Source organism: Leucoraja erinacea, chromosome 22 (assembly GCF_028641065.1).
Source record: "Leucoraja erinacea ecotype New England chromosome 22, Leri_hhj_1, whole genome shotgun sequence".
In the NCBI taxonomy this organism is placed as follows: Eukaryota; Metazoa; Chordata; class Chondrichthyes; order Rajiformes; family Rajidae; genus Leucoraja; species Leucoraja erinaceus.
The window spans coordinates 3,087,724-3,114,513 of NC_073398.1; the positions used below are offsets into that span (position 1 = coordinate 3,087,724).

The 26,790-nt window shown below is 42.8% G+C and overlaps 1 protein-coding gene across 1 annotated transcript; it reads right to left on the reverse strand.

The window, feature by feature from the left end:
- Positions 1–1,916: 1,916 nt before the first annotated feature.
- On the reverse strand, positions 1,917–25,414 carry metap2a (methionyl aminopeptidase 2a). The gene is made up of 11 exons (XM_055652776.1): positions 25,208–25,414; positions 23,033–23,140; positions 22,879–22,944; positions 16,547–16,649; positions 13,590–13,751; positions 11,296–11,477; positions 11,103–11,197; positions 10,243–10,339; positions 6,116–6,219; positions 3,274–3,389; positions 1,917–2,504 (listed from the first exon to the last, which is right to left on the reverse strand). Exons 1-11 carry the CDS (start codon positions 25,377–25,379, stop codon positions 2,252–2,254), a joined length of 1,458 nt encoding a protein of 485 aa, XP_055508751.1. The 5' UTR covers positions 25,380–25,414; the 3' UTR covers positions 1,917–2,251.
- Positions 25,415–26,790: the final 1,376 nt, after the last annotated feature.

Genomic DNA, 26,790 nt, shown 5'->3' on the forward strand with positions numbered 1-26,790 from the left:
GATCTATTCTACATTTTCCATGATCTCCATTCCCTTTGCGTGATAAGGAAGTGTTTTCACACCTTCACACTTCCTTATCTATCTACCTCCCTCCCCCTGAAGTAAGTCTAAAGAAGGGCCTCGACCCGAAACGTCACCCATTCCTTCTCTGCAGAGATGCTGCCTGTCCCGGTGAGTTACTCCAGCCTTTTGTGTCTTATCTTTGGTTTAAAGCAGCATCTACAGTTCCTTCATACACATTGATAGTTTATTGATTGGGAAGTGCGTCAAAGGTTACAGGACAAAGGGGTTGAGGTTAAAAATAGATCGATCGTGATTGAATGGCAGAGTAAACTTGATAGGAGCAGAATTTGGCCATTCGACTTCTGTCTTAAGGTGTTACAGATGGTAGAAGTTGCTTTCAGCTTTTTGATGGGGTTGTGATTAAAACCTAAGAGACTGAAGAGAAGTCTGCAGCTCTAAGAAAGGTATAACGAGATCATTATATCTACCCAGCAGCAGCTCCAGTGAACAGTCCTGAACTAAAAGATTAGAGTAGATTATATTGTCTAATATCATAAATGGACTACAAGATTCAAAGAAGCGTATGTATTGTATGAACCCTTTCTTAACAGCTACCCACCCCAAACACCAAAGGCTGAATTATAATCTGGAACATGGCTTGAACTTTAATCCTTCTGAATTAGAGTTCCTATCTGGGGTGGAAGATTGCAACCTTCACATGGTCCGCCCTGTTTCGACAAATGCAATCAACCCAGTCGGTGTGCACAATCAAATAGAACAAGTTGTCCAACAACTTTAGGCTGTGCACGCCATACATACGCAAGAAGAAGAGCTCCTATCCAATAAGCCAGTGTCGAAGGTGGTCCAAAAGATAATGTTCTTGTGCAAACTGAACAGTAACATTCATTAATATAGACACAAATGCTGGAGTAACTCAGTGGGACAAGCAGCATCTCTTGCTATTCCTTTTCCTTTCCACCAGAGATACTTCCCGACCCACAGAGTGATTCCAGTATCGCTTGCCTGTCTTCGGTGTAAATCGGCATCTGTAGTTCCTTCTTCCACATCTGTTACTATAGACAGATTGATGTTCTACTTGGAACTACAGAAGTCTCTCTCTTAAGAATCAATCCCCCTATTAAAGGGTTGTGAAGTGATGAACCCATTGTCTTGCTGCACTGCAGTGCAACTAATGAAACTCCAAGTGCAGCCTGCACTCTGCACCCAAGACCTGTCCACTATTTTTTCCCCACAGAAAATTCACACAACCCACTCTTAAATATTAGGGCAGTTTAAACATTTTTTAATTTAACCGGTGCTTCAGACTCTCAGTACTTGATAATTGCATTATATCCATCTTAAAGTATTACACAACGTTTCTTGGTGCTTTAGGCCAGCATCTCGCAGTCTTGGCCTTGTCACTAAAACAGTCCAACCTCGAATCTTGACAATGAAACCACACAAGCGCTAGCCATCTCCAAACCACTAGGAATTGGACTGGTGAGTTACAAATCTAACTCTTGCTGTTTAGGCAGATTGTGCATTAATTAGGAGGCCCCAGTCCAGCCCAAGGTTGCAATTCATCTTGGAGCATTTGTACTGACAAACAAATAGTTATTAAAAGTAAAACAAATCTGATAAATACCAATACTGAGAGCTCCTGTATTTCCTCCTCCTCGAACACCTCTTCCACATAAGATGTTAAATCGGCACGGGTCATTTGCTATGGAAGTTAATCTTTATTTTCATTAAATCACCAGGGAATTTGGAAGACAATGGAGAGTGCAGGTACTGAAGTAACAGTTATATTCAACACCATGCTTACTGTAAAAAAGGAGCCACTAAGAAGTATTAGTAGAAATCTCTGCTGGAGATGAGTGTCTACAATAAGCAGCATTCCACGCTCTGGAAACGCCAGTACCAAATTAGTTTTTATTATAGCAGCAGACAGTTTAATATGAGTTATCACATTCTGCTCCAATGGTTGTACTTCAATTGCACTCTATTAATCCATCCGTAAGTGTTAAGGAGAAAATCCCATCCACATAACAAAGTTCCTAGATATCAGAAACCTTTTATTAAAAATTGGTGATGGGTGGAAATACAAGGTGCTCCTCCTCCCTACTGCCACCCTCTCTCAAACATGGCAAACTTAAACCCGGTCCATTACTAAAACAAACAGGTGGGTGGGAGAACGTTGAAGGCAAAACCATTCACACAGCCTCTCAGCGCAGCAAAGGCCAAATGATTAGTAATCGTCCCCACGGCTCACAACTTCTTTACACGTTGGGCGTAGCAGGATGGTGTGTTCAAACTGTGCTGTGTACGAGCCTTTGATGTCACACAGGGGAGGGTATGGATCTACGATACCCAGGTCACACAGGTTCTTCAAGGCCATGAGGTATTTGCTCTCACCCAAACGGTCTAGCCATCGACGGCAAAAGGCAAGTGTCCCAAAGTTCTCATTGATAACATTCAGGAGGTGCTTTGCTCGTGGAAGTCTAGAAGAGAACAATCAATTTTGAATGATTTGCTCAAAAACTCAAATGTATCAATTGAACCACTATGATATTGCTGGACAACGCTGAATCAATTGTCCATCAAGCCACTCAGTAACAAATCAGCAGCAAGAGCTGGAAAATTCAGTTTAATTTAGCTTTGAGACAGTGCGGAAATCGGCCCTTCAGACCAGTGAAACTGCACCGACCAGCGATCATCCCATACACTAACACTATGCTACACATACTAGGGACAATTTACCATTTTTTACCAAGCCAATTAGCCTACACACCTGTACGTTTTTGGAGTGTGGGAGGAAACCGGAGCTCCCGGAGAAAACCCAGTCACAGGGAGAGCGTACAAACAAGCACCCGTAGTCGGGATCGAACGAACGCGGGTCTCTGGCGCTGTATGGCAGCAACTGCCTGCCGCTGGCCCACCTTGCCAGCCTGAAAGTGTAACTGAAAAATATTCTATTCTTCTGTCATGCTTCTAGACAAGCACATTCTTTTATCATTCAACATTAAACCACTAGTTGATTCTTACTGCATTGCCAATGTTGAATTATTTTTTTTTTACATGAACTGAACATGGGTATTATCCAGCGGGAAGTACCAAAAAGCTGTAGGAGCAGAGTCAAATCTCCACAAACCTACACCTTCTTACAGCTCCATTTGATGCAGAGCTTCCACATTTTTAATTCAAATAACCATGGCGAGCAAAAATAAGATATCTATTGACTGCCAACTCCCAAAATATGATGAGATTTACCTAATTGGTACATGGCCAACATCAAAGTTCTTCATGTAATGTGAACAGTCCATGTCATCATGGACAACACCTTTCCCTGTGCTGCCAAATGTCTCGATTGCATACACTTCACCTTCCTGAAAAACAGAAAACATCTCAAGTTTAAATCGGAAAAGGATATCTCTCCCCACCATATAAAATATCCCATAATGATATTGCTTTTTACAATTGACAATACGTTTAAAGCAAACAGCTATTTTACGTGCGAGACCTTCAAGGATCACCAAACTGATCAACTTTTCATTGCACACCCAGCAACGCAGGAGGCTCCTCGCCACAATGTTGGCAGCAGAGTCTTCCAGCCTTTGCATGGGGAGGCAGCCTCCTGTTCTGGCGAAGAGTCTCGGCATGGCTGGATGCTTCAGACAGAGGGAGAGCCCGGGAAGAGAAGAGTCTCGGCCTCATGCAAGTAACTGAGCTAATGTTTCTTTAAAACATCCACATCTCTCAATAAACCTGATCAACAGTGCAACTCTGTACACTGTTATTCACCCCTAAATGCAGGGTTTTGGAAATGAAAAAGGCACTGCAGTTAATTTAGCAAACACCAGAAATTAAACTGACTTCCTTGGCAAACAAGTGTTTTAGGGTTGTCCATGAGTGACAATCACAGAATCACAGTATTAATATTCTTTTTCAACAATTTACTTTAGAGGGTGTAACATTATAATTTTAAGATGAATACTTAGCATCCAACTCCCTACCTTTTGATTTGTTTATTATAATATACTAGTTAACTGACCAGATAAATGAACAAAACATTGTGGCTGAGGAAAGATTGAATGAGCTAAGGTGGTTTTCTTTGAAGCACAGGAGATTCAATTGAGATACATAAACTATGATGGGTTACTATAGAGTAAGTGGGAAGGATCTATTCTCCTTAGCAGGTGCATTGTTTCAAGGTACCTTTGGAACTAGAGGAGAAATGTTGTCACCCTGACTGAATGTCTGAAGAAGGGTCTCGACCCAAAACGTCACCCCTTCTTCTCTCCAGAGATCCAGATAGTTACTCCAGCTTTTTGTGTCTACCTGTTATCACCGAGAGTGATATTGATCTGAAACTCACTGACAAAAGGTTGGGACTGACTGCCAGACACCCGCCCTCAATAGAAATTAGATGTGTAGTTGTGACCTGCAGAGGTACGGACCAAGATGGAGGTGAGAGTAGATGCAGAGCTCTTTTTCAACTCATTTGTTGTTGGAGCAATCTATGACAATCTACACATGAAGGCTTTGGGGAAGCAACAGAAACAAGCTTTGGGGGCCAGATGTGGGGGGTTAAGGGCCTTTTTAAACACTAACATTATAAATAAGTGCACGATCAACCGTTTTATATAAAACCTAGAAATTATTCATGCCATTGTACATCACCTCTGGACATGCACCAGCCAATGATGCTCCATTCTTTTTATAAAGGACAAGAGCAAAGGTGGATAAAGGGAAGTAAGGTACAGTGCCCTCCGTAATGTTTGGGACAAAGACCCATCGTTTATTTATTTGCCTCTGTACGTCACAATTTCAAATTTGTAATTTTTTAAAAATCATGTGGTTAAAGTGCACATTATCAGATTTTAATAAAGGCCATTTTTATACATTTTGGTTTCACCATGTAGAAATTACAGCATTTTTTACATTTACCAAGCCAATTAACCTACAAACCTGCACGTCTTTGGAGTGTGGGAGGAAACCGAAGATCTCGGAGAAAACCCACGCAGGTCACTGGGAGAACGTACAAACTCCGTACAGACAGCGCCCGTAGTCGGGATCGAGCCCGGGTCTCCGACGCTGCGTTCCCTGTAAGGCAGCAACTCTACCGCTGCGCCACCGTGCCGTGCGCACAGCCATGGTTGGAGTAGGAGTTAGCTTGAGCAGGAAGAAACTGCACATGCTGGTTTACATCGAAGATAAACACAAAATGCTGGAGTAACTCAGCGGGTCATGCAGCATCTCTGGAGAGAAGGAATAGGTGACGTTTCGGGTTGAGACCCTTCTTCAGACTCCTGAAGGTGTGAAGAAGTTTCGACCCAAAATGTCACCAATTCCTTTTCTCCAGAGATGCTGCCTGACCCACTGAGTGACTCCAGCATTTTATGTCTATGTTCAGCCCCATTAGCTTGCCTGCTACTTGTTTTTCTAGTGATAGTCCTTTCCCAATGGTCCTTCACCATTGCTTTATTATGCAGAAGATTTTAGGGGTTTGAAATCAAACCTCGTGAAAACACAGCTAATGATCTCACTTCATAATCCAAGACCAAAGTCTCCAGCCATTCTCATAGGAAATGAAACCCTTCAACCCATTGAGTCTATGTTGGGAATCAAAACAATCAATCCCACTCCCTCACTTATTTTCTTGCCCACATATTGTAGCAGTTGTGCCTGGTTTGATTTCTTTAGTCAGAGAGTGGTGAAACTGTGGAACTCATTGCCACAGAAGGCTGTCAAGTCAATGGTTATTTTTACGATGGAGATTGATAGATTCTTGATTCGTACTGGTGTCAGAGGTTATGGGGAGAAAGCAAGAGAATGGGGTTGAGAGGGAACGATAGATTAGATATGATTGAATGGCGGAGTAGACTATTTGGGGCGAATGGCCTAATTCTGCTCCTATCAATTATGGCCATAAATAACAGGTTGCCCGCTAACACAAGGGTTAGAAGATTCTGCTAAGTGCTTAAGCCCATTTGCCTAAAATAACCTTGTGTTATGGGTGCAACTGTTAAAAGGACAATCCAAAGATTCCAGACTTAAGCTTATTGTGGTACGCAGAGACATTGAATGAAGAATGAAACTTCAAGAACTTCACCTCCATTCTGGTAGCTTCACCACCTTTGACAATTGGAACAGTTTTGCCTGCATGTATTCTATACTGCCCAATGGAATGTCCATTTAGATTGCGAATTGGTTTTACTGTTGAGATAAAAAAAAGATACAACTGAGAATGTACTTCATAGAAGACACTGCCTCATGCAACGGCAACATGATAGACCTTTGCACGCAATACAGTGGGCAAACTAAGTGCAATTTAATACATTAATTACATTTAGCTCAGTCTCCAAAAGGAGGTCCCCAGGAACGAAACGGAACTCTGGTCTGAGTTGAGGGATTCATTTTGCCTCAATGCCTCTGGTTACATGGTGAGAAATAGGATGGAGGGGGGGGGGGGGGGGGGGGGGGGGGGGGGGGGGGGGGGGTGTTCCTATGGCATTCAAAATAAACAATCATTCTATTTAACATTAATAAAACAAATTGCAGAAGCATTCAGCAGGCCAGGTATCATCTATAGCGAGAAACACAGTAATAACATTCAAGGTTGCCAAAGTTTCATGAGAACCAAGAGCATGTTTGATGCAGTGAGGACATGGGAGAATGGTGGTGGAGGGAAGATCCAATTAGGCTGGAAGTTACGTGGAAATAAGTGACAAGATGTTTTTGTAAATCAAGTGAATATGTCCATGTAAATATTCATCAAGACTTCCAGAGGAATAGGAACATTTGAAATAACAAAAAAAAAAATCAAACATGAATTAAATTTCACAAAACCAAAACATGATTAGTTGGAAGATAAGGTGGTGTTTCATGAATTTATTTTGTGCTTTGCTGAAATTGTGTTGGAGGCGGAGAACAGAAAAGTCAAGGGTGGGAAGTGGACACAGAACTGAAGTAACAGTAGCTGTAAACTCAGTCTCACTCATGGACTAAACGCAAGTGTCCCACACGGTAATTATCTCATTTGATATTTGTTTGCATCCAATTGTGAACAGCGAGTACAACACACTAGAAAGTACAAGCAAATGCCAGTTTCAAATAGTAGACCCAAAATGCTGGAGTAACTCAGACAGCATCTCTGGAGCAAGGAATAGGCGATGTCTCCCCATTGGAACCCTTCTTCAGACCCGTTTCAAATGGATGTCTTTCAAAGTTCAGATAATGGAAAGGGAGGAGGTAAAATGCAGGGTCTTAAGTGATATGGATTCAGCACTGGCTTACTGATAAAAGACAGAGGGTGGTGGTGATAGGACGATATGAAGGTCTGTGATCAGTGGAGTTCTGCCTGTGCTGGGACCTCAAACGTTTGTGATATTTGTACAGTGCTCTCCATAATGTTTGGGACAAAGATCCATCATTTTTTTATTTATTTGCTTCTGTACTCCACAATTTAAGATTTGTAATAGGAAAAAAAATCACATGTGGTTAAAGTGCATATTGTCAGATTTTTATAAAGGTTATTTTTATACATTTTGGTGTCACCATGTAGTGATTACAGCAGTGTTTATACATAGTCCCCCCATTTTGGGGCACCATAATGTTTGGGACACAGCAATGTCATGTAAATGAATGTAGTCATGTTTAGTGTTTTGTTGCATATCCTTTGCATGCAATGACTGCTTGAAGTCTGCGATTCATGGACATCACCAGTTGCTGGGTGTCTTCTCTGGTGATGCTCAGCCAGGCCTGTATTGCAGCCAACTTTAGCTTATGCTTGTTTTGGGGGCTAGTCCCCTTCAGTTTTCTCTTCAGCATATAAAAAGCATGCTCAATTGGGTTCAGATCGGGTGACTGACTTGGCCACTCAAGAATTGAGCACTTTTTAGCTTTGAAAAACGCCTTTGTTGCTTTAGCAGTATGTTTGGGATCATTGTCTTGCTGTAGAATGAACCGCCGGCCCATGAGTTGAGGCATTTGTTTGAACTTGAACAAATATGATCTGTCTATACACTTCAGAATTCATTATGCTACCACCATCAGCTGTTGTTTCATCAATGATGATAAGTGAGCCAGTACCTTCAGCAGCCATACATGCCCAGGCCATAACACCCCACCACCGTGTTCCACAGAGGAGGTGGTATGCTTTGGATCTTGGGCCGTTCCTTCTCTCCTCCATACTTTGCTCTTGCCATCACTCTGATATGTTAATCTTTGTCTCATCTGACCACAAGACCTTTTTCCAGAACTGTGGTTGCTCTTTTAAGTACTTCTTGGCAAACTGTAACCTGGCCATCCTATTTTTGTGGCTAACCAGTAGTTTGCATCTTGCAGTTTATCCTCTATTTCTGTTCATGAAGTCTCCTGCGGACATTGGTCATTGACTCCTGAAGAGTGTTTCTGATCTGTCGGATGGATGTTTGGGGATTTTTCTTTATTATAGAGAGAATTCTTCGGTCATCAGCTGTGGAGGTCTTCCTTGGCCTGCCAGTTCCTTTGCGATTAGTAAGCTCACCAGTGCTCACTTTCTTCTTAATGATGTTCCAAACAGTTGATTTTGGTAAGCCTAAGGTTTGGCTGATGTCTAACAGTTTTATTCTTGTTTCTCAGTCTCATAAAGGTTTCTTTGACTTTCATTGGCACAACAGTAATAAAAGTTTCCAAAGGAGATGGAAAGACTGGAGGAAAGACTAGGTGGCAAGAGCTCTCTTATACCTGCATTAAGGACGCATTTAAACACACCTGAGCAATTACAAACACCTGTGAAGCCATGTATCCCAAACATTATGGTGCCCTGAAATGGGAGGACTATGTATAAACACAGCTGTAATTTCTGTATGATGAAACCAAAATGTATAAAAATGCCCCTTAATGAAATTGACAATGTGCACTTTAATGTGATTTTTTTCTATTACAAATCTCAAACTGTGGAGTAGAGAGGCAAATGAATAAATGATAGGTCTTTGACCCAAACATTATGGATGGCACTGTAAATGATTTGGACATAAACTTGGACAGGTTGGTTGGTAAGTTTGCAGGAGTCACACACTGTCAGGGTCTACAGCAGGAAATAGACCAGCTTTAGAAATAGGTGTAGAAATGGCAGATGGAATTTAATCCAAGCAAATGCCAGATATTGCATGTTGGGAGGTCAAATGCAAGGGGAAAATATACAATGGCATGATGTATAGCATTGATGTACAGAGAGGATCTTGGGGCCCATGTCCAAGTGAAAGTGGCAACATAAGTAGACAGAGTGGTAAAGGAGGCATATGGTGTGATTACTTCCATGGGTCGCACCATTGGCTACAAGAGCCAGGAAGTCATGATACAGCGTTATAGGACTTCGCTTCGGCTGAATTGGATTATTGCTTACTGTTCTGGTCGCCCAATTACAAGGAGGATGCGGAGGCTTTGGAAGGAGTGCAGAGGCGATTTACCTGAATGATGCCTGGGATTAGCGGGGTTTTAGTAAAAGGGAGAGGTTGGACAGACTTGGATTGTTTTGTCTGGAACGCTGCAGACATGGAAGTATGTAAAATTATGATAGGCGTACATCGTGTAGACAGTAAACGTCTTCCCCCAGAGTAGGAAATAAAAAACAAATACTAGAGTGCGAAAGTGGGAGGGGCAAAGTTTAAAGGAGATGTGCGGAGCAACTTCTTTTTACACAGTGGCTGGAACGTGCTGCTGGAGGCGGTGGTTGAGGCAGACACAATAATGAATTTAATAGACTTTATATTCAGAGAATGGAGGGATATGAATAGTGTGCAAGTAGATAAGAGATGGTCTTTGCAGCATATTCGACAGGGACGTTGTGGGCCGAAGAAGAGCCTGTACTGTTCTGTGATGTAAAAGGACGTGCAATGAATCTTTTGCAGTAGCATGTGATGATTTCACATAGGTGGAAACAGGAGAGTGGAACAGACTACTCTGGAATATTGACAGTGAAGGGTGGGGAATAGTACGTCTGGTTACAGCATCAATCTATTGGGATGGAAGGCAAATGGTTAACTAGTCTACATCTGGGAGGGGGTTGAGGGGCGATTCCAGAAGAGAAGGAAAAGGAATGCGTTTTGGGGCCCTGATGGATCTAATGTTGAGGAGAATGGTTTTGGGAAGTGGCAGCACCAGCACAGAGCGGCACGGTGGCACAGTAAAGCTGCTGCCTTACAGCACCAGAGACCCGGGTTTGACTCCGACTCTTGCCATATAGTTAGCTGATACCTTGGTAAGTTTTGCCATCAATTTCAACTTCATAGGACTCCATGACTTCCTGAATGGATTCTCCAATGTCACACAGGCGAACATCAATTCCTGCATTCTAAAATAAAAGATGTAGTCTGATTAATGACAGAGAAAAGCATCAGATTTCTGTCCAAATGCAACACTTGAATGGCTCGGGATCTTTTAGCAAGGCTTCAATATAGATTGTTGGCACATCCGGCATCGTTACACTCCACCAATAATGGAACTATTGTTGGGGAAAAATTATTAACTGCATATGATGGAAACCTGAAAATAAATAAAGTAAAACCTGAAAATAGCTCTGTCAGAGTGACCATCGGGTTCTTGGTCACCTTCCTGACCAAGGCCCCGATTGCTCAGTTTGGCTGAGCTACTCCAGATTTTTGTATCTATCCTCAGTTTAAACCAGCATCTACAGTTCCTTCTTACACAAGAATCTGTCAATCCCCACCATAAACATATCCATTGACTTAGCCGCCACAGCCTTCTGTGGCAATGAATTCCACAGATTCACCGACCTTGGACTAAAGAAATTCTTTCTCATCTCCTTTCTAAAGGTACGTCCTTTTATTCTGTGGCTATGGCCTCTGGTCCTACACTCCGCAATAATGGAAACATCGTCTCTGTATCACTCTAGCCAGGCCGTTCACTATTCGGTAAGTTTCAATATATACCCCTTCATCCTTCCAAACTCATGATCAACAGTTAACATTTTGTGTTATTGTTTAAGCGAGAAATATATTTAAAGTTGTAAACTTTCAGCAGATGCAAGTCAGTGCAAAAGAACGGAGGAGTTGATAATTCAGTGCTGATACTTTGCGGATTTTTTAAAAACTTACCTTGATACCAGTATTAGTAGCATCTTTAACAGCTTCTATAAGCTTGTCGTATTTGGGGTTGAAAGCAACTGTGAACGCGCAGTCAATGATATGGCCTGTGAAGGAGAAAAGTCAAGTTTAGCATTGACTGAAACAAAATTCCAGAAAAACTATGTATCCGAGTTCATCCAGACTAAAATAAAACTAAACCAACCATTGATGTGTGTTCCAAAATCAATTTTGCACACATCATCATACTGCAGCACGGTTGGGTCTCCTGCATTGGGTGTGTAATGGGCTGCACAGTTGTTCAGAGAGCAGCCTGTCGGAAACGCCAGCCCCGCATTCAATCCATCTTCTTTGATCAACTTACGGGAGCAATCTTCCAGCCTTTCACTGTGAAATGAAAGCTTGTCATTATCAATTCCTGGTTAACAAAAAGTCGCTCTACAACTCTGCATTGTAAATAATTGGGCACATCAAGTTTACTCTAAGTTAGAGATACAGTGCAGATTCAGGCCCTTCGACCCACCGAGTCCATGCCGACCAGCGATCACCCCGTACACTAGTTCTATCCTACACACTAAGGACAATTTACAATTTTACCAAAGCCAATTAACCTACAAACCTGTATCTCTTTGGAGTGTGGGAGGAAACTGAAGCACCCGGAGAAAACGCATGTGGTCACGGGGAGAAGGTCCAAACAGCACCCATAGTCAGGATCAAACCCGGGTCTCTGGCACTGTAAGGCAAGCAGTTCTACCGTGACGCCATCTAGGTTTAAAACTTATTGGGTAAAGGAACACATTTGGAGCATGTTACTAGTTATGACTATTTTACATCTTGTCCAGAACAACTAAGAGGCCTAGTGAGCCTGCTGTTCACCTAGAATGTTCTAGTTTTAGGTTCTATTTTCAGCACAATTTTACTATTTAATTGAAAGATATAGCATGAAGTATGTGGTATATTAAAAGCAAAATAAAACTTCTATGGTCTTGTCACCATCAGCTGGAAAGGAACCAAAAACATCAGTTGCTGAAACCTAGATCTGCTTTCCAGTGGATAGCCACTTAATATTTTATGTCAAAAAAAAGGACAGAGTGCTGGACTAACTCAGCTGGTCAAGCAGCATCCCTGGAGTACGTTGCCTATCCATGTTCTCCAGGGATGCTGCTTGACCCGCTGAGTTACTCCAGCACTTTGTGCCCTTTTTTTTTGTAAACCAGCATCTGCAGTTCCTTATCATAGTCAGTCTTACAGCATGGAAACAGGCCCAACTTACCCACACCAGCCAACATGTCCCATCCACACTAGTCCCACCTCCCTGTGTTTGGACCATATCCCTCCCATATCCATGTACGTGTCTATTCCAACTATCGTATTTCTAATGTTTGATGTCAACTTGACAACTTTGTGCTCACCTGCATTAATATTATATTCAATTAAAGGAATTTAAATTCTCAAAGTGCCTTGGTGTTTTCAAGTTTACTAACTTAAGTTAACTAACTCAGGGGCGTTCACGGTGGCGCAGCGGAGACACTGGTTCAATCCCGACTACGGGTGCTGTCTGTCCGGAGTTTGTACGTTCTCCCCGTGACTTGTGTGGGTTTTCTCAGAGATCTTTGGTTAAACCTCTCACACTCCAAAGACGTACATGTTTGTAGGTTAATTGGCTTGGTAAATGTAAAAATTGTCCCCAGTGGGTGTAGGATAGTGTTAACGGGCAGGGATCGCTGGTTGGCGTGGACTCGGTGAGCCGAAGGGCCTGTTTCCGGACTGTGTCTCTAAACTAAACCAGAAACAGGCGTTGTCATCAACCTACTGAATTATTGTCCAGAGCCTAAACTATTGCTCCAGAGCCACAAACCCAAATCACAGAAGGATGGCTGACAAGCCTGCGTGATGAACAGTGAACGCAAAACTAACAGATGGGTGGTACCAATGTACTTCAAGGAAGGGAATCTTGAGACAAATTCAAATCATTCCAAGGTGGCAGGAGAATCTAAATTCGAGTATTGGAAGTAAATCAGGAATGATAATCTGATATCATTGTATAATGGAACTACAAATTGAGTGGGAAAGATTTAAGGTGGGGGGGTAAGATTTAATAAGAATCTGAGGGGTAACTTTTTCACGTAAAGGGTGGTAGGTGTATGGAACGAGATGCCAGAGGAAGTAGTTGAGGCAAGTACTATTGCAATTGTTTAAAAACAATTAGGCAGGTACATGGATAGGACAGGTTTAGAGGGATATGGGCCAAACGCAGGCAGGTGGGACTAGTGTTGATGGGTCATGTTGGCCGGTGGGGCAAGTTGGGCCTGTTTCCACGCTGCATGGCTATGACTCTAAATAGATGCCTTAAAAGGAAATCTGCCTTTCATGGTCTGCATGCAGCTCCCGACAGTTGTGCAGTGGATGCTGGCCTTGCTGGTAATGTTCACAGTCCTTGATGAAATAAAGTGTACCCACTCCTTATCAATAACAGTTGTGGTGTGATGTATTACTCACCAGATCTCAATCATGGTCATCCCTGGCTTAAGCCAGCTTCTAACATACTTGCGAACTTGTCTGTGAGCTTCAGCTGCTTGTCTAAAATCACTCCAGATTTCCTCACTGGCCTGATTTAGCACCTTCTTTTCCTCGCTGGTCATGCGCCAAGCAGAAGTACGCCTTGAAGTCAGGGGTAAGGATGAAGTGGATAGAAAATAACATTACAGAACAGCAAAATCAAGAAATAATCAAGATAACTCAAAGCTTCTACATCTATACTTTATAAACTGTTTGCTTCCCACACACTTTACTCATGCAGGTATTTGAATCTAAACTCATACATACTGTACATCGTTCACTAATGAGTGGTACCCCCCCCCCCCCCCCCAAGCATGCGATGAAATTCGCACTCCTCAAAATATAGAAAACAAAATACAGTAAACCTTCATAATAGCAGACCATGGTGTGTGTTCTTGCCAATTGTCCACTGTAACCGAGTGAGTAAAGTTTAACCCAAGGCCAGGAGGGAAGAATTGTGGTGTTGGGGGTGTTAAACAAGCAGGAATTCCCAGGCCAGGGAGCCGCTGAGATGCGGTGCGCCAAGTGCGGGCCCGGTACTCTCTCCGCCTTCATGCTGCTTGCTCTCTCCGTTCCCACATCCAGAAGCTTGCCACATGATGTTAGCGCATTGGTGGATGTGGGGGGTTGAATGGTAGCCACAGTCCACTATAACCAAAATCTGCTATATGGAAGGTATACTGTACAATGTATTCTAGATATCATACTCTGTACCTCACTTTATATTCCAAATTGAGCAGGAAATACACAACAAAATCATATTAAAATGCCTTCTTCAGTAATTAAGTTGCATCATAATATAGTTGTCCAAATCATAGATTCTCACTGCCTTATGACCTCAGTTTAAGTGCATTGACCTGCATATTGCTCATTGCTCAATAAATAATACAATCCATTGCTGCAAATACAAATAAACAAACAGAATCAAACGAGCCAGAACTTCTAATGATAATGCACCCGAGTGGATTATTTGCCAGTTTAACATCACTTTTTCTCCCATTTTGGCACAATTCCATTTCAATAAGAGGCTCTTAAATGATCAATGAGCAGGAGTGGCTTGCTGGCCATATGGTTGGCTCCACTCAAACTATTTTGATGCCCAATACAATGTTTCCCTGCTAATCGCCGAGAAACAATAGACAGGGCAAGATTAGGTACTACTTGCCAACGAAAAAGCCTGAGTATCAACTTTTACCGAGAAGAGTACCGCTTGCTTCTTTGAGCCATTATTTATAATTAGTTTCAGGAGCATTTGTCAATTGTTTAGGGATAACCAATAACTATTTTACAGCACAAAATATAAAATGTGCATTTCCCAAAACAAATCAGCTTCTGAAAGAAAGGTCTACTTTCGATTAGTTTAGTTTAGAGATACAGCGGAAACAGGCCTTCTGGCCCACCAGTGACATTACACTAGCACACGCTACACACTAGGGGCTATTTACAAGTTAGCCAATTAACTTACAAACCTGTATGTCTTTGGAGCATGGGAGGAAACCAGAGCACCTGGGTAAAACCCACGCAGGTCATGGGGACAACGTACAAACTCCATACAGACAGCACCCGTAGTCAGGATCAAACCTGGGTCTCTGGCGCTGCAAGGCAGCAACTATACCGCTGCACCACCGTGCCAACCTGATCTTCAAGAAAGTGCCGTTATATGTACCTCCATAGCTATCAGGCAGATTCAAGCACAAATAAGGAAGTCTGAACACTAACTAAAATTAAGGGTGTAGAATTGAAGGATGTACAAACACTAACTACATGATAGAGCATTTACCAAAATGTACGTGATACAAGTTCATTTGATTCCAGATTAGTGATTAATTTATCTAAATCCATCCGCATTTAGGGATGGCAAAGTAGCACAGCAGATAACAATGCTGTCACGTAATTTTGATGGGACTAGAATTCGATCTTAAAATCCCATATTGTTCAGACGGTCTTCCTGTGATTGCATTAGTTTCCCAAGGTGCTCAGGTTTCCTCACACATCCCAAAGGCATGCTAGTGGGTAGGCAAATGGTTAATGTATACTACATCTTATGGTGGATGAAAGGAAAAATCAGGGGGAAGTTGATGGACATGGAAAAGAGAAGAGCTGGCAGAGAAATACAGAGGAACGGGATTGATCTGAGAGCTGACATCTTCAGTTCAATACGGCGTGCAAACATATTTCAGTCTCCGCCACATCATGGAATTCAATTGTTTCCCAATTCCATGAATCTCACTCGGTATCGGTCAAACTTTGAGTGTTAAATTTCAGTATTATCAAACTTTGTGCTTCTTCCACAAATTTAAACCTCATTTTTTTTTTCCTTTTATATATTTAAAATAGTATTTTGCATTTACATTTACACACCATTTGCTGATTTTGTTTCTAAAATGGCATACTTCTGAAACATAGAACGACACTGGCATTAACCTGGTGGCTTGAGATTGTTTTGAAATAAATGCCCAATGCAAGCAACAACTGCAATCTCAAATATTTGACAGTAGGTTTGTGAATAAGCGCTTAAATAAAATCCATATTGTAAAAAGTCTTAAGCTCAAGGGAAACATTGAGTATAGAAAGTTTAATTTGCATGCAATGTTATACTCAAATTGGGAATGCTGGATACAAATGCTGCAGATAGCCAAGTCTTGTATGCATTAATTAACATCCATCATCACATCCTTCAATAAAGCAAAGCACTTACTCAATAGAAACAATTATGTAATGATATTGGAGTTATCCATACATGTTCCTCACACAAAAAAAATCAAGTTGATGTTTACGGACTTTGTAGTGAAAACACTAAGACCTCGGTGGATCAATTAATAACAAAAACTTATTTGAAAGATCAAGAGGAATTTATCACTCTGAAAGGAGAAATTATCCTCAAATTAAGAACTTACCCATCCTGTAAAGGTGGATATTCACACTCCTGTCCTTTAAGAAATATGCCAGAGGGAAACAACTCGCAAATGGGAATGGAAGGAGGATCTGTCTGTACTTTTGCTGTCATTGATAAAAGCATTAAGACATGTTTTAGTGGTTGTGACAAACGCTAAAGTGCATTAAGATCCATTGCACTACTGTTCAGTCATTGAATTTGATCTTAGCTGATCGTGTCATGCCATTCCTCACATTAGCTCCATAATCATTACATCTTTGCTGAAATAGAAATTGAATCCGTTTTGAAATATTCAGTTAAATTCAGCCTCAACTGTCCTTTTGGAGTGGCGTTCCAAATATCTATTACTACCTGCGAAGAGACACATCATAACAACAAAATCTTAGTTCACATTTTAAGGTCCCTGACGCTACATTCCCAGGGCTCGAAATTAGCGGTTGCCCGGGTGCCAATGGCGACCTACAGTCCCGCCGAGTAACCTAAAAGCCGTGCCTGGCAAGCACCTGGGACACCTATCGTTTAATTCTGAGCGGGCCCCCCTCTCCAACTCTCTCTTTCTGTCACTATCCATCTCCGCCCGCCATCCGTATCCGGGTCTCCGCTCGCTCCTCATCCGCCAGCACGGCCGGCAGCCTTACACATGTGCACTGCCGCAGCCTGCACATCCTCCCCCTGCACATGCGCACAACCACAGTCAGCACATCATCAGCCGCCCTGCACATGCGCACTGCCACAGCAACTGGTTGGCGTTGGTCACTTTCTCCCTCCCTTTGCATTGTGGGAGATCTGGCCGCCATTGCTGCCCACTCGCTGCCTCGCAACGACCGCTGAAAACCAACGCAGAATCACTCCCTGGAGCTGGAGTAACTCCCTGGAGTAACTCTTGCTTCTTGGTTTCCTGGTCCTCCAAAAATATTCCAAATGGAATTTAAACAGGAGTGAACCCGCCACCACAAAACTGTGAAAAATAACAGCCTATTGCATTTTGTTTATTTATTGTGTGTATATATATTTATGGTCTATGGTATATAGACACACTGAACTTTTATCTCCTGTTCTGTATTATGTTTACATATTCTGTTGTGCTGCAGCAAGCAAGAATTTCATTGTCCTATCTGGGACACATGACAATAAAACTCTCTTGACTCGTGACTTGGACTTAAGTAAAAAAGGGTTCTTGGGGAAAAAAGAGCTACCTTAAATTTAGTTGCGTCTGGTTGGGTACCTATGGTAGGGTGAAGACTATTCCATGCTTTAATTGTGCGGGGGAACTCCATGGAGCAGCCAGCAACTCGGGATAGAAGAAATTGGGCGACGTTTTGGTAGAGACCCTTCTTTAGATTTCCTCTAGTTTTAGTGTTTTTAGTTTAATTTAAAGATACAGCGTGGAAACAGGCCCTTCGGCCCATGCCGACCACTGATCACCCATACACTAGTTCTATCCCACACATTAGTGACGTAAGTCAGGAGTCATGAGTGTTTTATTCTCTCACGTCCCAGTTAGAACAATGAAATCCTTACTTGCAGCAGCGCAACAGAATATGCAAACATAGTACTCTGTAAACAATGTTATAATGAGAAAACAACAGTGTATGTTTATAGATGAATATATAACTATACACACAATTTCCCTCCTGGGATTAATAAAGTTCTATCGTATAATGTCGTGTGTGCAGGAAGGAACTGCAGATGCTGGTTTAAACTGAAGATAGACACAAAAAGCTGGAGTAACTCAACAGGTCAGACAGAATCTCTGGACAAAAGGAAAATATTACGATTTGGGTTGTGTCTGAAAAAGGTTCCTGCACACTTTTGGAATGTGGAAGGAAACAAAAGCACTCGGAGAAAACCGATGCGATCAAAGGAAAAAGGAGCAAAGTCCGTACAGACAGCACCTATAGTCAGGATCAATTCTGGGTCTCTGGCAAATTTTAGGCAGCAACTTTATGTCCAATGTACTGCCCCATAGTCTTGAACTGAATTAAAACATACAGTAGCTGTAAAGGGGGACATAGCGTCACTTAGAGATTTAAGACCGAAAATGGATAGTTTCTTTTTTTTTAGTAACCAAAAGTTATCAAAGTATAATTTTTTGTCTGTTGGAAAATAAAATATAGTGGCACAGCTGGTGGACCTCACACGCCAGAGATTTGTGTTCGATCCTGTCCTCGGGCACTGTCTGTGTTGAATTTGCACATTCTCCCTGCAAGCGTGTGGGTTTTTTCCCACATCCCAAAGACGCATTGGCTTTGTAGGTTAACTTGTCTCTGTAAAATTGCCCCTAATGTGTAGGGAGTGGGTGAGGAAAGTGGGATAACAGAACTTGTGAGAATGGGTAGACAAAAATGCTGGAGAAACTCAGCGGCATCTATGGAGCGAAGGAAGTAGGCGATGTTTCGGGTCGAGACCCTTCTTCAAACTCACATGAGGGTGCGGGGGGAAAGGAAGAAGAAAAGAAGAGGCGGAGACAGTGGGCTGAGGGAGAGCTGGGAAGAGAAGGAGAAAGCGGGGACTACCTGAAATTGGAGGTCAATGTTCATACCGCTGGGGTGTAAACTGCCCAAGCGAAATATGAGGTGCTGCTCCTCCAATTTGCGGTGGGACTCACTCTGGCCATGGAGGCGGCCCAGGACAGAAAGGTCAGATTCGGAATGGGAGGGGGAGCTGAACTGCTGAGCCACTGGGGAGATCAGGTTGGTTATTGCAAACTAAGTGGAGGTGTTGTACGAAGCGATCGCCAAGCCTGCACTTGGTCTCACTGAGGTTGATCATACACTGAATAATCCAACCAGAGTTTTGTTTGGAAGTGGAAAGAAATAATAGAAATTGCATTCATTGCAATGTGTAAAAAGAGATGAGATACTGTATTGTAATTTTGCTGCATGTCATTGTGGTATATATCATGTCTTGATTGGTGAATTTGTTTAGTTTGTGACTTTATTTGAAGCAGAAATAATATGTGAATGCTTCATTGAGCATAATTCCGACTGGTAACTACGCACTTCGTCCGAGCACATTATCGCGTGTCATGCAAGCCGTCTTAAATGACCACCTAAACTGTCATTTGACAACCTAAAAAGCTGCCGATGTTGCCCAGCTGGCAACAGGGGGAAAAAGTGAAGTGAGAGCCCTGATTCCTCAGAGGTAACAGACTTTCTAGCCATCCTGCAAAGTACTACAATCGGCTTAAATAAGTTAGAAGAGAGCACGTACATTTCATCCAGGATAATTCTCAGAGTGCAGGTGGTTGGAATATGGCAAGCCACAGAAACTAGGTGATGCTGGGGAAGAATTTATAATAGTGTTAAATAAAATAAATTTCAATGGACGGCTAAGTGGAAGATAGAGCACAGGTACCTAGGCCAGTTTGGTTTCTGTCCAAAATGAAAATGATCATGAATGCAGGCAATTACTGGATTAACTGCCCACAGGAGATGCCGAATGCTAAGACTGCTGTTCCCCATTATTGCTTTTACTAGAACTATGATCTATGCATTTTTCGGCAAAGATTGCCCATATGAGGCTCTGCGGTTTCTCCCCAGTTAGATGACTGAAATTCTGCTTTTGAAAGTGACACGTAAAAACTAAGAGTGGATAATCTTTAAATGGGAGGAACACGATGGAAACTAAATATTTATCCATTGTGCATTAATTTTCTATATGGTCAAGTTTAACTTTCTTTCCAAGTTTATCTGTACGAAAACAAAAGTAGTAATGCAAGTGAATTATCTGCAATATCATAACTAGGGCAACAAGAGATTACTTGTTCAAGAAGGAACTGCAGATGCTGGAAGATCGAAGGTACACAAAATTGCTGGAGAAACTCAGCAGGCGCAGTAGCATCTATGGAGCGAAGAAAATAGGCTCCCTTGATTCCACTTGGTGGGTTGTGCCATTAAAAACAGCATAGCGTTTAAAACCATAGGTTTGCCATGGGATATGTTTCAGGAGATAATAAATCTAGCAGTGTCATTTACTGTGGATTGACAACATTTATTGAAATAGTATCTTGACACAAAACTATACAGGACTCCTGAACTACTATCTACCTCATTGGTGACCTTCGGACTATCCTTGATCGGACTTTGCTGGCTTTACCATGTTCCTTTATCATGTATCTATACACTGTAAACGGCTCGATTGCAATAATGTATTGTCTTTCCGCTGACTAGATGGCATGCAACAAAAGCTTTTCAATGTACCTTGGTACACGTGACAATAAACTATGCTAACTCTTTGGCGAGACAAATTAGAAGGATTGGTACCCCGTTATAGAGAAATTAGGATCAAAATTTGGTCAAAAGGCAAACTTCAAAGAATTAAATAAACAGGTTCACTGCACAGCACAAGACCCGAAATAAGAGAGTTCTGGTCAGGACGGGACAGAATACCAGGTAAAGTTGGAGATATAACCATATAACCAGGAAAGATCGGCAAATAATTTAAAAATTACAGTGATCATATTAAAATCAGTGGAAATTGAGTCTTGTGCTGTGACAGATAGGATGGCCAGTGAGATTTGATGCAGAATGGGATATTGTCAGAGTCTTGGACAAGTTGGTTTACATTATCAAAATGTACTGAGTTACACTGAAGTTCCTATCTCAGATATGGTCACCAAGCAGTCACGTTACTAGAATCAAGGCAAATACTCTGCAGCATATAAATGTTAACTGTAAATGTTCTCCTTGTTTAACAACAAGAGGTCATCCTCAGCAGAAAGTTTATCAACCTGTCAAAGTGTTGCTTAGAATGGAAATCAGAATGGAACTGCCCAGCACATTACAGAGCATTGACAATCTAAAATGCTTTGAAAGCTGGCAAGAACAACGAGGGACCAACTTAACTCTAATGAGCACTTCTGTAACTTTGACACGCCAGAAACGTGGCGACTCAGTGTACTTTGGGTATTGTACGCAAAAACAAAAAATCTCACTGTACCAAGGTACACGTGACAATAAAGTATCATTGATGATTGTCACAAAAAGCTGGAGTAACTCAGCGGGACAGGCAGCATCCCAGAGAAGGAATGGGTGAGGTTTCAGGTCTGAAGGGTCTCGAACCGAAACGTCATCCATTCTTTCTCTCCTGAGATGCTGCCGGTCCCACTGCGTTATTCCAACTTTTTTTTGTCTATCTTCGGTTTAAACCAGCATCTGCAGTTCGTTCTTACACAAAGTTGAATCCCTGAGGCAGAAAAAGTGATTATGTGAGTTTTAATGGTTTAGTGGTGTGACAAAATAGTTTGTGTTTTAATTTTTTCTACCGAAGTCTTTGCTACAGTTGTAAACTCTGATCATGCCTTCCTACTTTGCAGTCTACTAAATAACATTGTTCTCACTTATGTAAACAGAGCATTTCTTTCTTCTAGTCCATTTGATTACTGGAAAAATGTCTTTATCCTATTCACAATCTCATCATAACTTTAACCATGTTTCAAAGTCACATCAAGCTCCTGTGCAATGAGAAGGACATTTTTTATTGCCTGGCAATTCTAGTAAATGTGCATTGCCAACTATATTGTGCAACTATCCTTTGGTTAGTGCAGAGCTCAAAACTAAACAGACTTGTTTTTGTAGCTCTACTAAAGTTGTTTTTGAGCAAATTTTAGATGCCAACTCCTCAGATTGCCATTATGAAATCATGTAGGGAATGCAGATCCAACTTCTAGGAAGTTTGCTTCTTCCCCAAAAGCATTGAAGCATTAGTTTTGTTTCCAGATACAGCACAGAAACAAGCCCTTTGGCCTATCGAGCGCACCGACCAGCAATCCCCACACACTAACACTATCCTACATATACTAGGGACAATTTACAATTATACCAAGCCAATTAACCTACCAAACCTGTACGTCTTTGAAGTGTGGGAGGAAACGAGAACACAGAGAAAACCCACGTTGGTCACAGGGAGAAAGTACAAACTCTATGTTCCATTATAAGAAAGCTAAAAACATTCATAAGATACACAAACAAAAAATGCGGGAAACATTTAAGTAAGGAAAAGGAAAGAAACAGAATGTATTTAGGTGAATACAATTCATAAAACAAAGAACTTACAGAGGGGTTTCAACCTGAAATATTAACTCTTATCTCCATAGATGCTGCTGAATGTTTCTAGCATTGTCTGTATTTACTTCATATCGCTTTTCTTTAAATGTTCACATACACGAGGGAGAGCAGAGGAATGGGGTATCTTAAATTAGGCTAGGAAGGGAGCAGCCCCAATAGCAGGATGGACTTTTGTGCTGTATATACATTGCATGCTTTTATTCAGTTGAGATATAATGGATCCTAATCGCAGCAGCCACTTTTCCAAATTTATAAATCTACTTACGTCCTTTTTTCTTTTTCTTCTTCTTCTTTTTCTTGGCTGTAGCACTTTCACTTTCACCATCTCCCTCTGTTAAATTAACAAGCAAGTTCCACTTTAGTGTAATTCATAAAACAAGAAATCACATTAAGTTCCTTCCCTTCTTCAGTGTACTTGCCTTCTTCACCTTCTTCCTCTTTTTCCTTGTCTTCGATTAGTTGCTTTTCCAGCTGCTTTGTTACATCATCAACTCCCGCAGATTCTTTCTCACCTTCGTTTTGTCCTCCTTCAGATGAACAAATTTCAGAGTCAGAATTCTACAACATAGAAACATTCCCATCCTCCTACCGTGACTAAGTCAACCATCATGGGCATCCATATTAATCCCACTTACCTGAATTCCTATGCTTTACTCATTCAATTATTTGTCCCGATTCCTGTATTCAACAGCCCCTCTGGAAGTTCATTCTAGATAACATGTACTCCGTATGAAACTTTAGCCCCTCAGAACCACTCAAAAACTACTCCCTCTCACCTCAAACTTATGGCCTCAAGTTTTTTTAATGAGATTGTCAAGTGCCTTTGGTATTCCCCCTCAGAGTGCAGTGCCCGTATCAGAATAGGTTTACTGCAGGGTTATACAGATACTTGACATGCAATGGAGTAAAATATTGTCTATAGAAGGGAATGGGAGAGTTGAAGTATAACCTAAACAGCCATCACCTCATTAAATGGAAGAATAGGCAGAGGGATCATATCTTCCATGCATGCTCCAAATTTCTATGTTTAATTTTACAGCAAATGGTAGGACCCCTGTCACCGAACCAAGATCAGACTGGCTGGCATAACTAGACCTTTGAACTTGAAATCTTCCAACCATATAAGGAAGTGAACACTACACACCAGAAAAGGCCTGTACTACTCTTCCCCAATGAAGATCAATTGCAAATAATTACTTCCGGCCCTTCGACAAGCCGAAGGTGACGATAATAAAAGGCATCTATTTAGTTTTCACATCACTTTGTTCAGATAGTCATAAAAGCAAATAATTATGTGGATAATATTGTTAAAGTTCTGTCTTTCCTTCCATCAGTAAAATAATAATTTACTTTCATTACATTTTGTTGAACAAGAATTCACTTTCAGTTCAAGAGATTTTACTGGGTCCAAACCATTGGGTTCATCTACATTAGTGACAGAACTTCAAAAGTAATTTGTTGAAGGTGACATACTGAAATTTGAAAATATGTTAAGTGAGAGTTCTTTTTTAATTTGCCTTCTTGCATATCACTCCATGTTAGGCTTGGAGGGTTGTATTACAAGGCAACCTTTATTTCTATGGTTAGATCCTCAACATCTGCATAAATCATTTCATTTTTATTGAAGTTAATTGCCAACATTACTAAAGCACTCATCAAAAGTCATGTCAGTAAGTCAGACTCTGACATTATTTAAATGTATTTTTCTTGACATAAAATTGATTCCATATCAACATTAAATCAATTCCTGTTGCCCCTGGAACAATAATGATGAAAATAGGAAGAAGGTGAGTTATAAACCTTGGACTCTGAAAATCACAGTAAATGGCCAGTTACAGGAATGTATGCTTTCAGCGTACTAAACATTTTATGTAATACCTGCAGCATATACATGAAACCCAGTGGTGTGGTCTGGAGCAATGTGTTTGCTACATACACACGCCTACAACCCTGCACCATCTAAATGTATATGCCGTTCAACTTCACAGAAAAGCCCCCGTGTTGTTAGGTGCAGGAAGAAACTACAGATGCTGGTTTACACCGAAGAAAGATAGAGATAAAACGCTGGGTTAACTCAGCGGGACAGGCAGCTAGATCAGGCAGCATCTCAAGAGACGGAAGAGGTGACATTTGGGATTGAGACGAGGGTCTGAAAATGGGTCTCGACCCGAATCCTCACCCATTCCTTCTCTCCTGAGATGCTGCCTGTCCCGCTGAGTTACCTATCTCCGTGTAGCCAGCTCCGTATAGGGTTAGATGCTGCTGCACCCGCTGAGTTTCTCCAGCATTTGTGTACCTCCGTATAGGGACATGTCCCCACACCGACGAGGTGGGGTTGACAAAACAAGGAGGGAGGGAGGGAGGGAGGGAAGGGCGGAGGAGGGTGTTTCGGTGGGACATTAAATACCCTGAGGTGGTAGAGAGGAGTGGGAGGGAGGGAGGCCCATGTGGCGGCGGGTCGGGGTCCGGGTCCGGGGGTGTGCTGATGGCAGCGGGGGGACCACGGAAGGGAGGAGGCCGCCAGCCTGTCAGCGGGACAGCCCGGCCCGACAGCGCCCACACGCCGACAGGGCCTCACTCACCCCCACACTCACCGCTCTTGCCCTTCCTCTTCTTCTTCTTTTTCTTTTTGGTGCTGTCCTCGGCCACCTCGTCGTCCTTGTCCTGGGGGCCGCCGTTCACCAGGTGCTGGGCCTCGGCCACTACGGGGCCTCCCTCGCCGCCGCCACCACCGGCCGCCTCCACCTTCGCCGCCTGCTCCGCCATGATGGGTGGGTGGGGGGGGGGGGGGGAGGGGGAGAGGCAGCGCGCAGGCGCGGGGCTCTCGACGCTTCCGCCAAACAGGGGGCGGGGCCTCGCGGCCGCACATGGTCGGCCATTACGTCACCCGCCAACGGTCAACCCCGCCCACCCGTGACGTCACCCGGCACCGTCAACCACCCGCCCACCCCGTGACGTCACCCGGCGCCATCAACCCCCCGCCCACCCGTGACGTCACCCGGCACCGTCAACACCCCCCCCACCCGTGACGTCACCCGCCAACGGTCAACCCCCGCCCCACCCGTGACGTCACCCGGCACCGTCAACCCCCCCGCCCACCCGTGACGTCACCCGGCACCGTCAACACCCCGCCCACCCGTGACGTCACCCGGCACCGTCAACCACCCGCCCACCCGTGACGTCACCCGGCGCCATCAACCCCCCCCCCCCACCCCGTGACGTCACCCGGCACCGTCAACCATCCGTGACGTCACCCGGCACCGTCAACCACCCGTGACGTCATCCGCCAACGGTCAACCCCGCCCACCCGTGACGTCACCCGGCACCGTCCAGGCCTTTCGGCCCCTCGCCCTTGCACTCTCACCACCAGCACCACAAGGGACAATTTACAATCTTTACCAAAACCAATTAACCTATAGGGTGATTTCACCAAATGTCAAATGAGCGTAGATCCCCCCTCACGTGACCGAAAATTTTAACTGGAGGACATATGTAACTTCGGGACATGTTAGTGAATGGGGAAACACGCACTTTCCCACCCGTTAAAAACATGGAAAACGGCCGATTTGCATTTGCTCGCTGAATTTCATCAAAAGTAAGGCATTATTAGCTTACTTTTGATGAAATACAGCGAGCAAATGCGATAATTCCCGATATTTTGGACCTTTAAATCTCCACGGCAAATGTCGGCTGTTCACTTCCGCTGTTTTCCACCTTCAGTTCCCTCTTGTAATTACCTTACTTTCTATCTTTTTTTTGCCTGAAAATTTAGGTCGATGCGCTTCACGGTCACCCCGACTAGCACAGAAAATTTCAGCTCAAAAATCGGCCGTTTTCCATGTTTTTTAACGGGTGGGAAAGTGCGTGTTTCCCCATTCACTAACATTTACCGAAGTTACATATGTCCTCCAGTTAAAATTTTCGGTCACGTGAGGGGGGATCTACGCTCATTTGACACTTGGTGAAATCACCCTATAGACGCGTACGTCTTTGGAGTGTGGTAGGAAACCGGTGCACCTGGGGAAAACCCACGCAGGCAGTGAAGAAAGCTAATGGCATGTTGACCTTCAATAACAAGAGGAGTTGAGTATAGGAGCAAAGAGGTCCTTCTGCAGTTGTACAGGGCCCTAGTGAGACCACACCTGGAGTATTGTGTGCAGTTTTGGTCTCCAGATTT

Bases quoted from the DNA above. Each gene is read 5' to 3' on its own strand.
- metap2a (XM_055652776.1), bottom strand. From the start codon at position 25,379: ATGGCGGAGCAGGCGGCGAAGGTGGAGGCGGCCGGTGGTGGCGGCGGC. The intron at 11,478-13,589 runs GTGAGTAATACA...TTCATTTCACAG, and splicing joins ATGACCATGATTGAGATCTG to TGAAAGGCTGGAAGATTGCT. The intron at 11,198-11,295 runs GTTGGTTTAGTT...TCTCCTTCACAG, and splicing joins TTTTGGAACACACATCAATG to GCCATATCATTGACTGCGCG.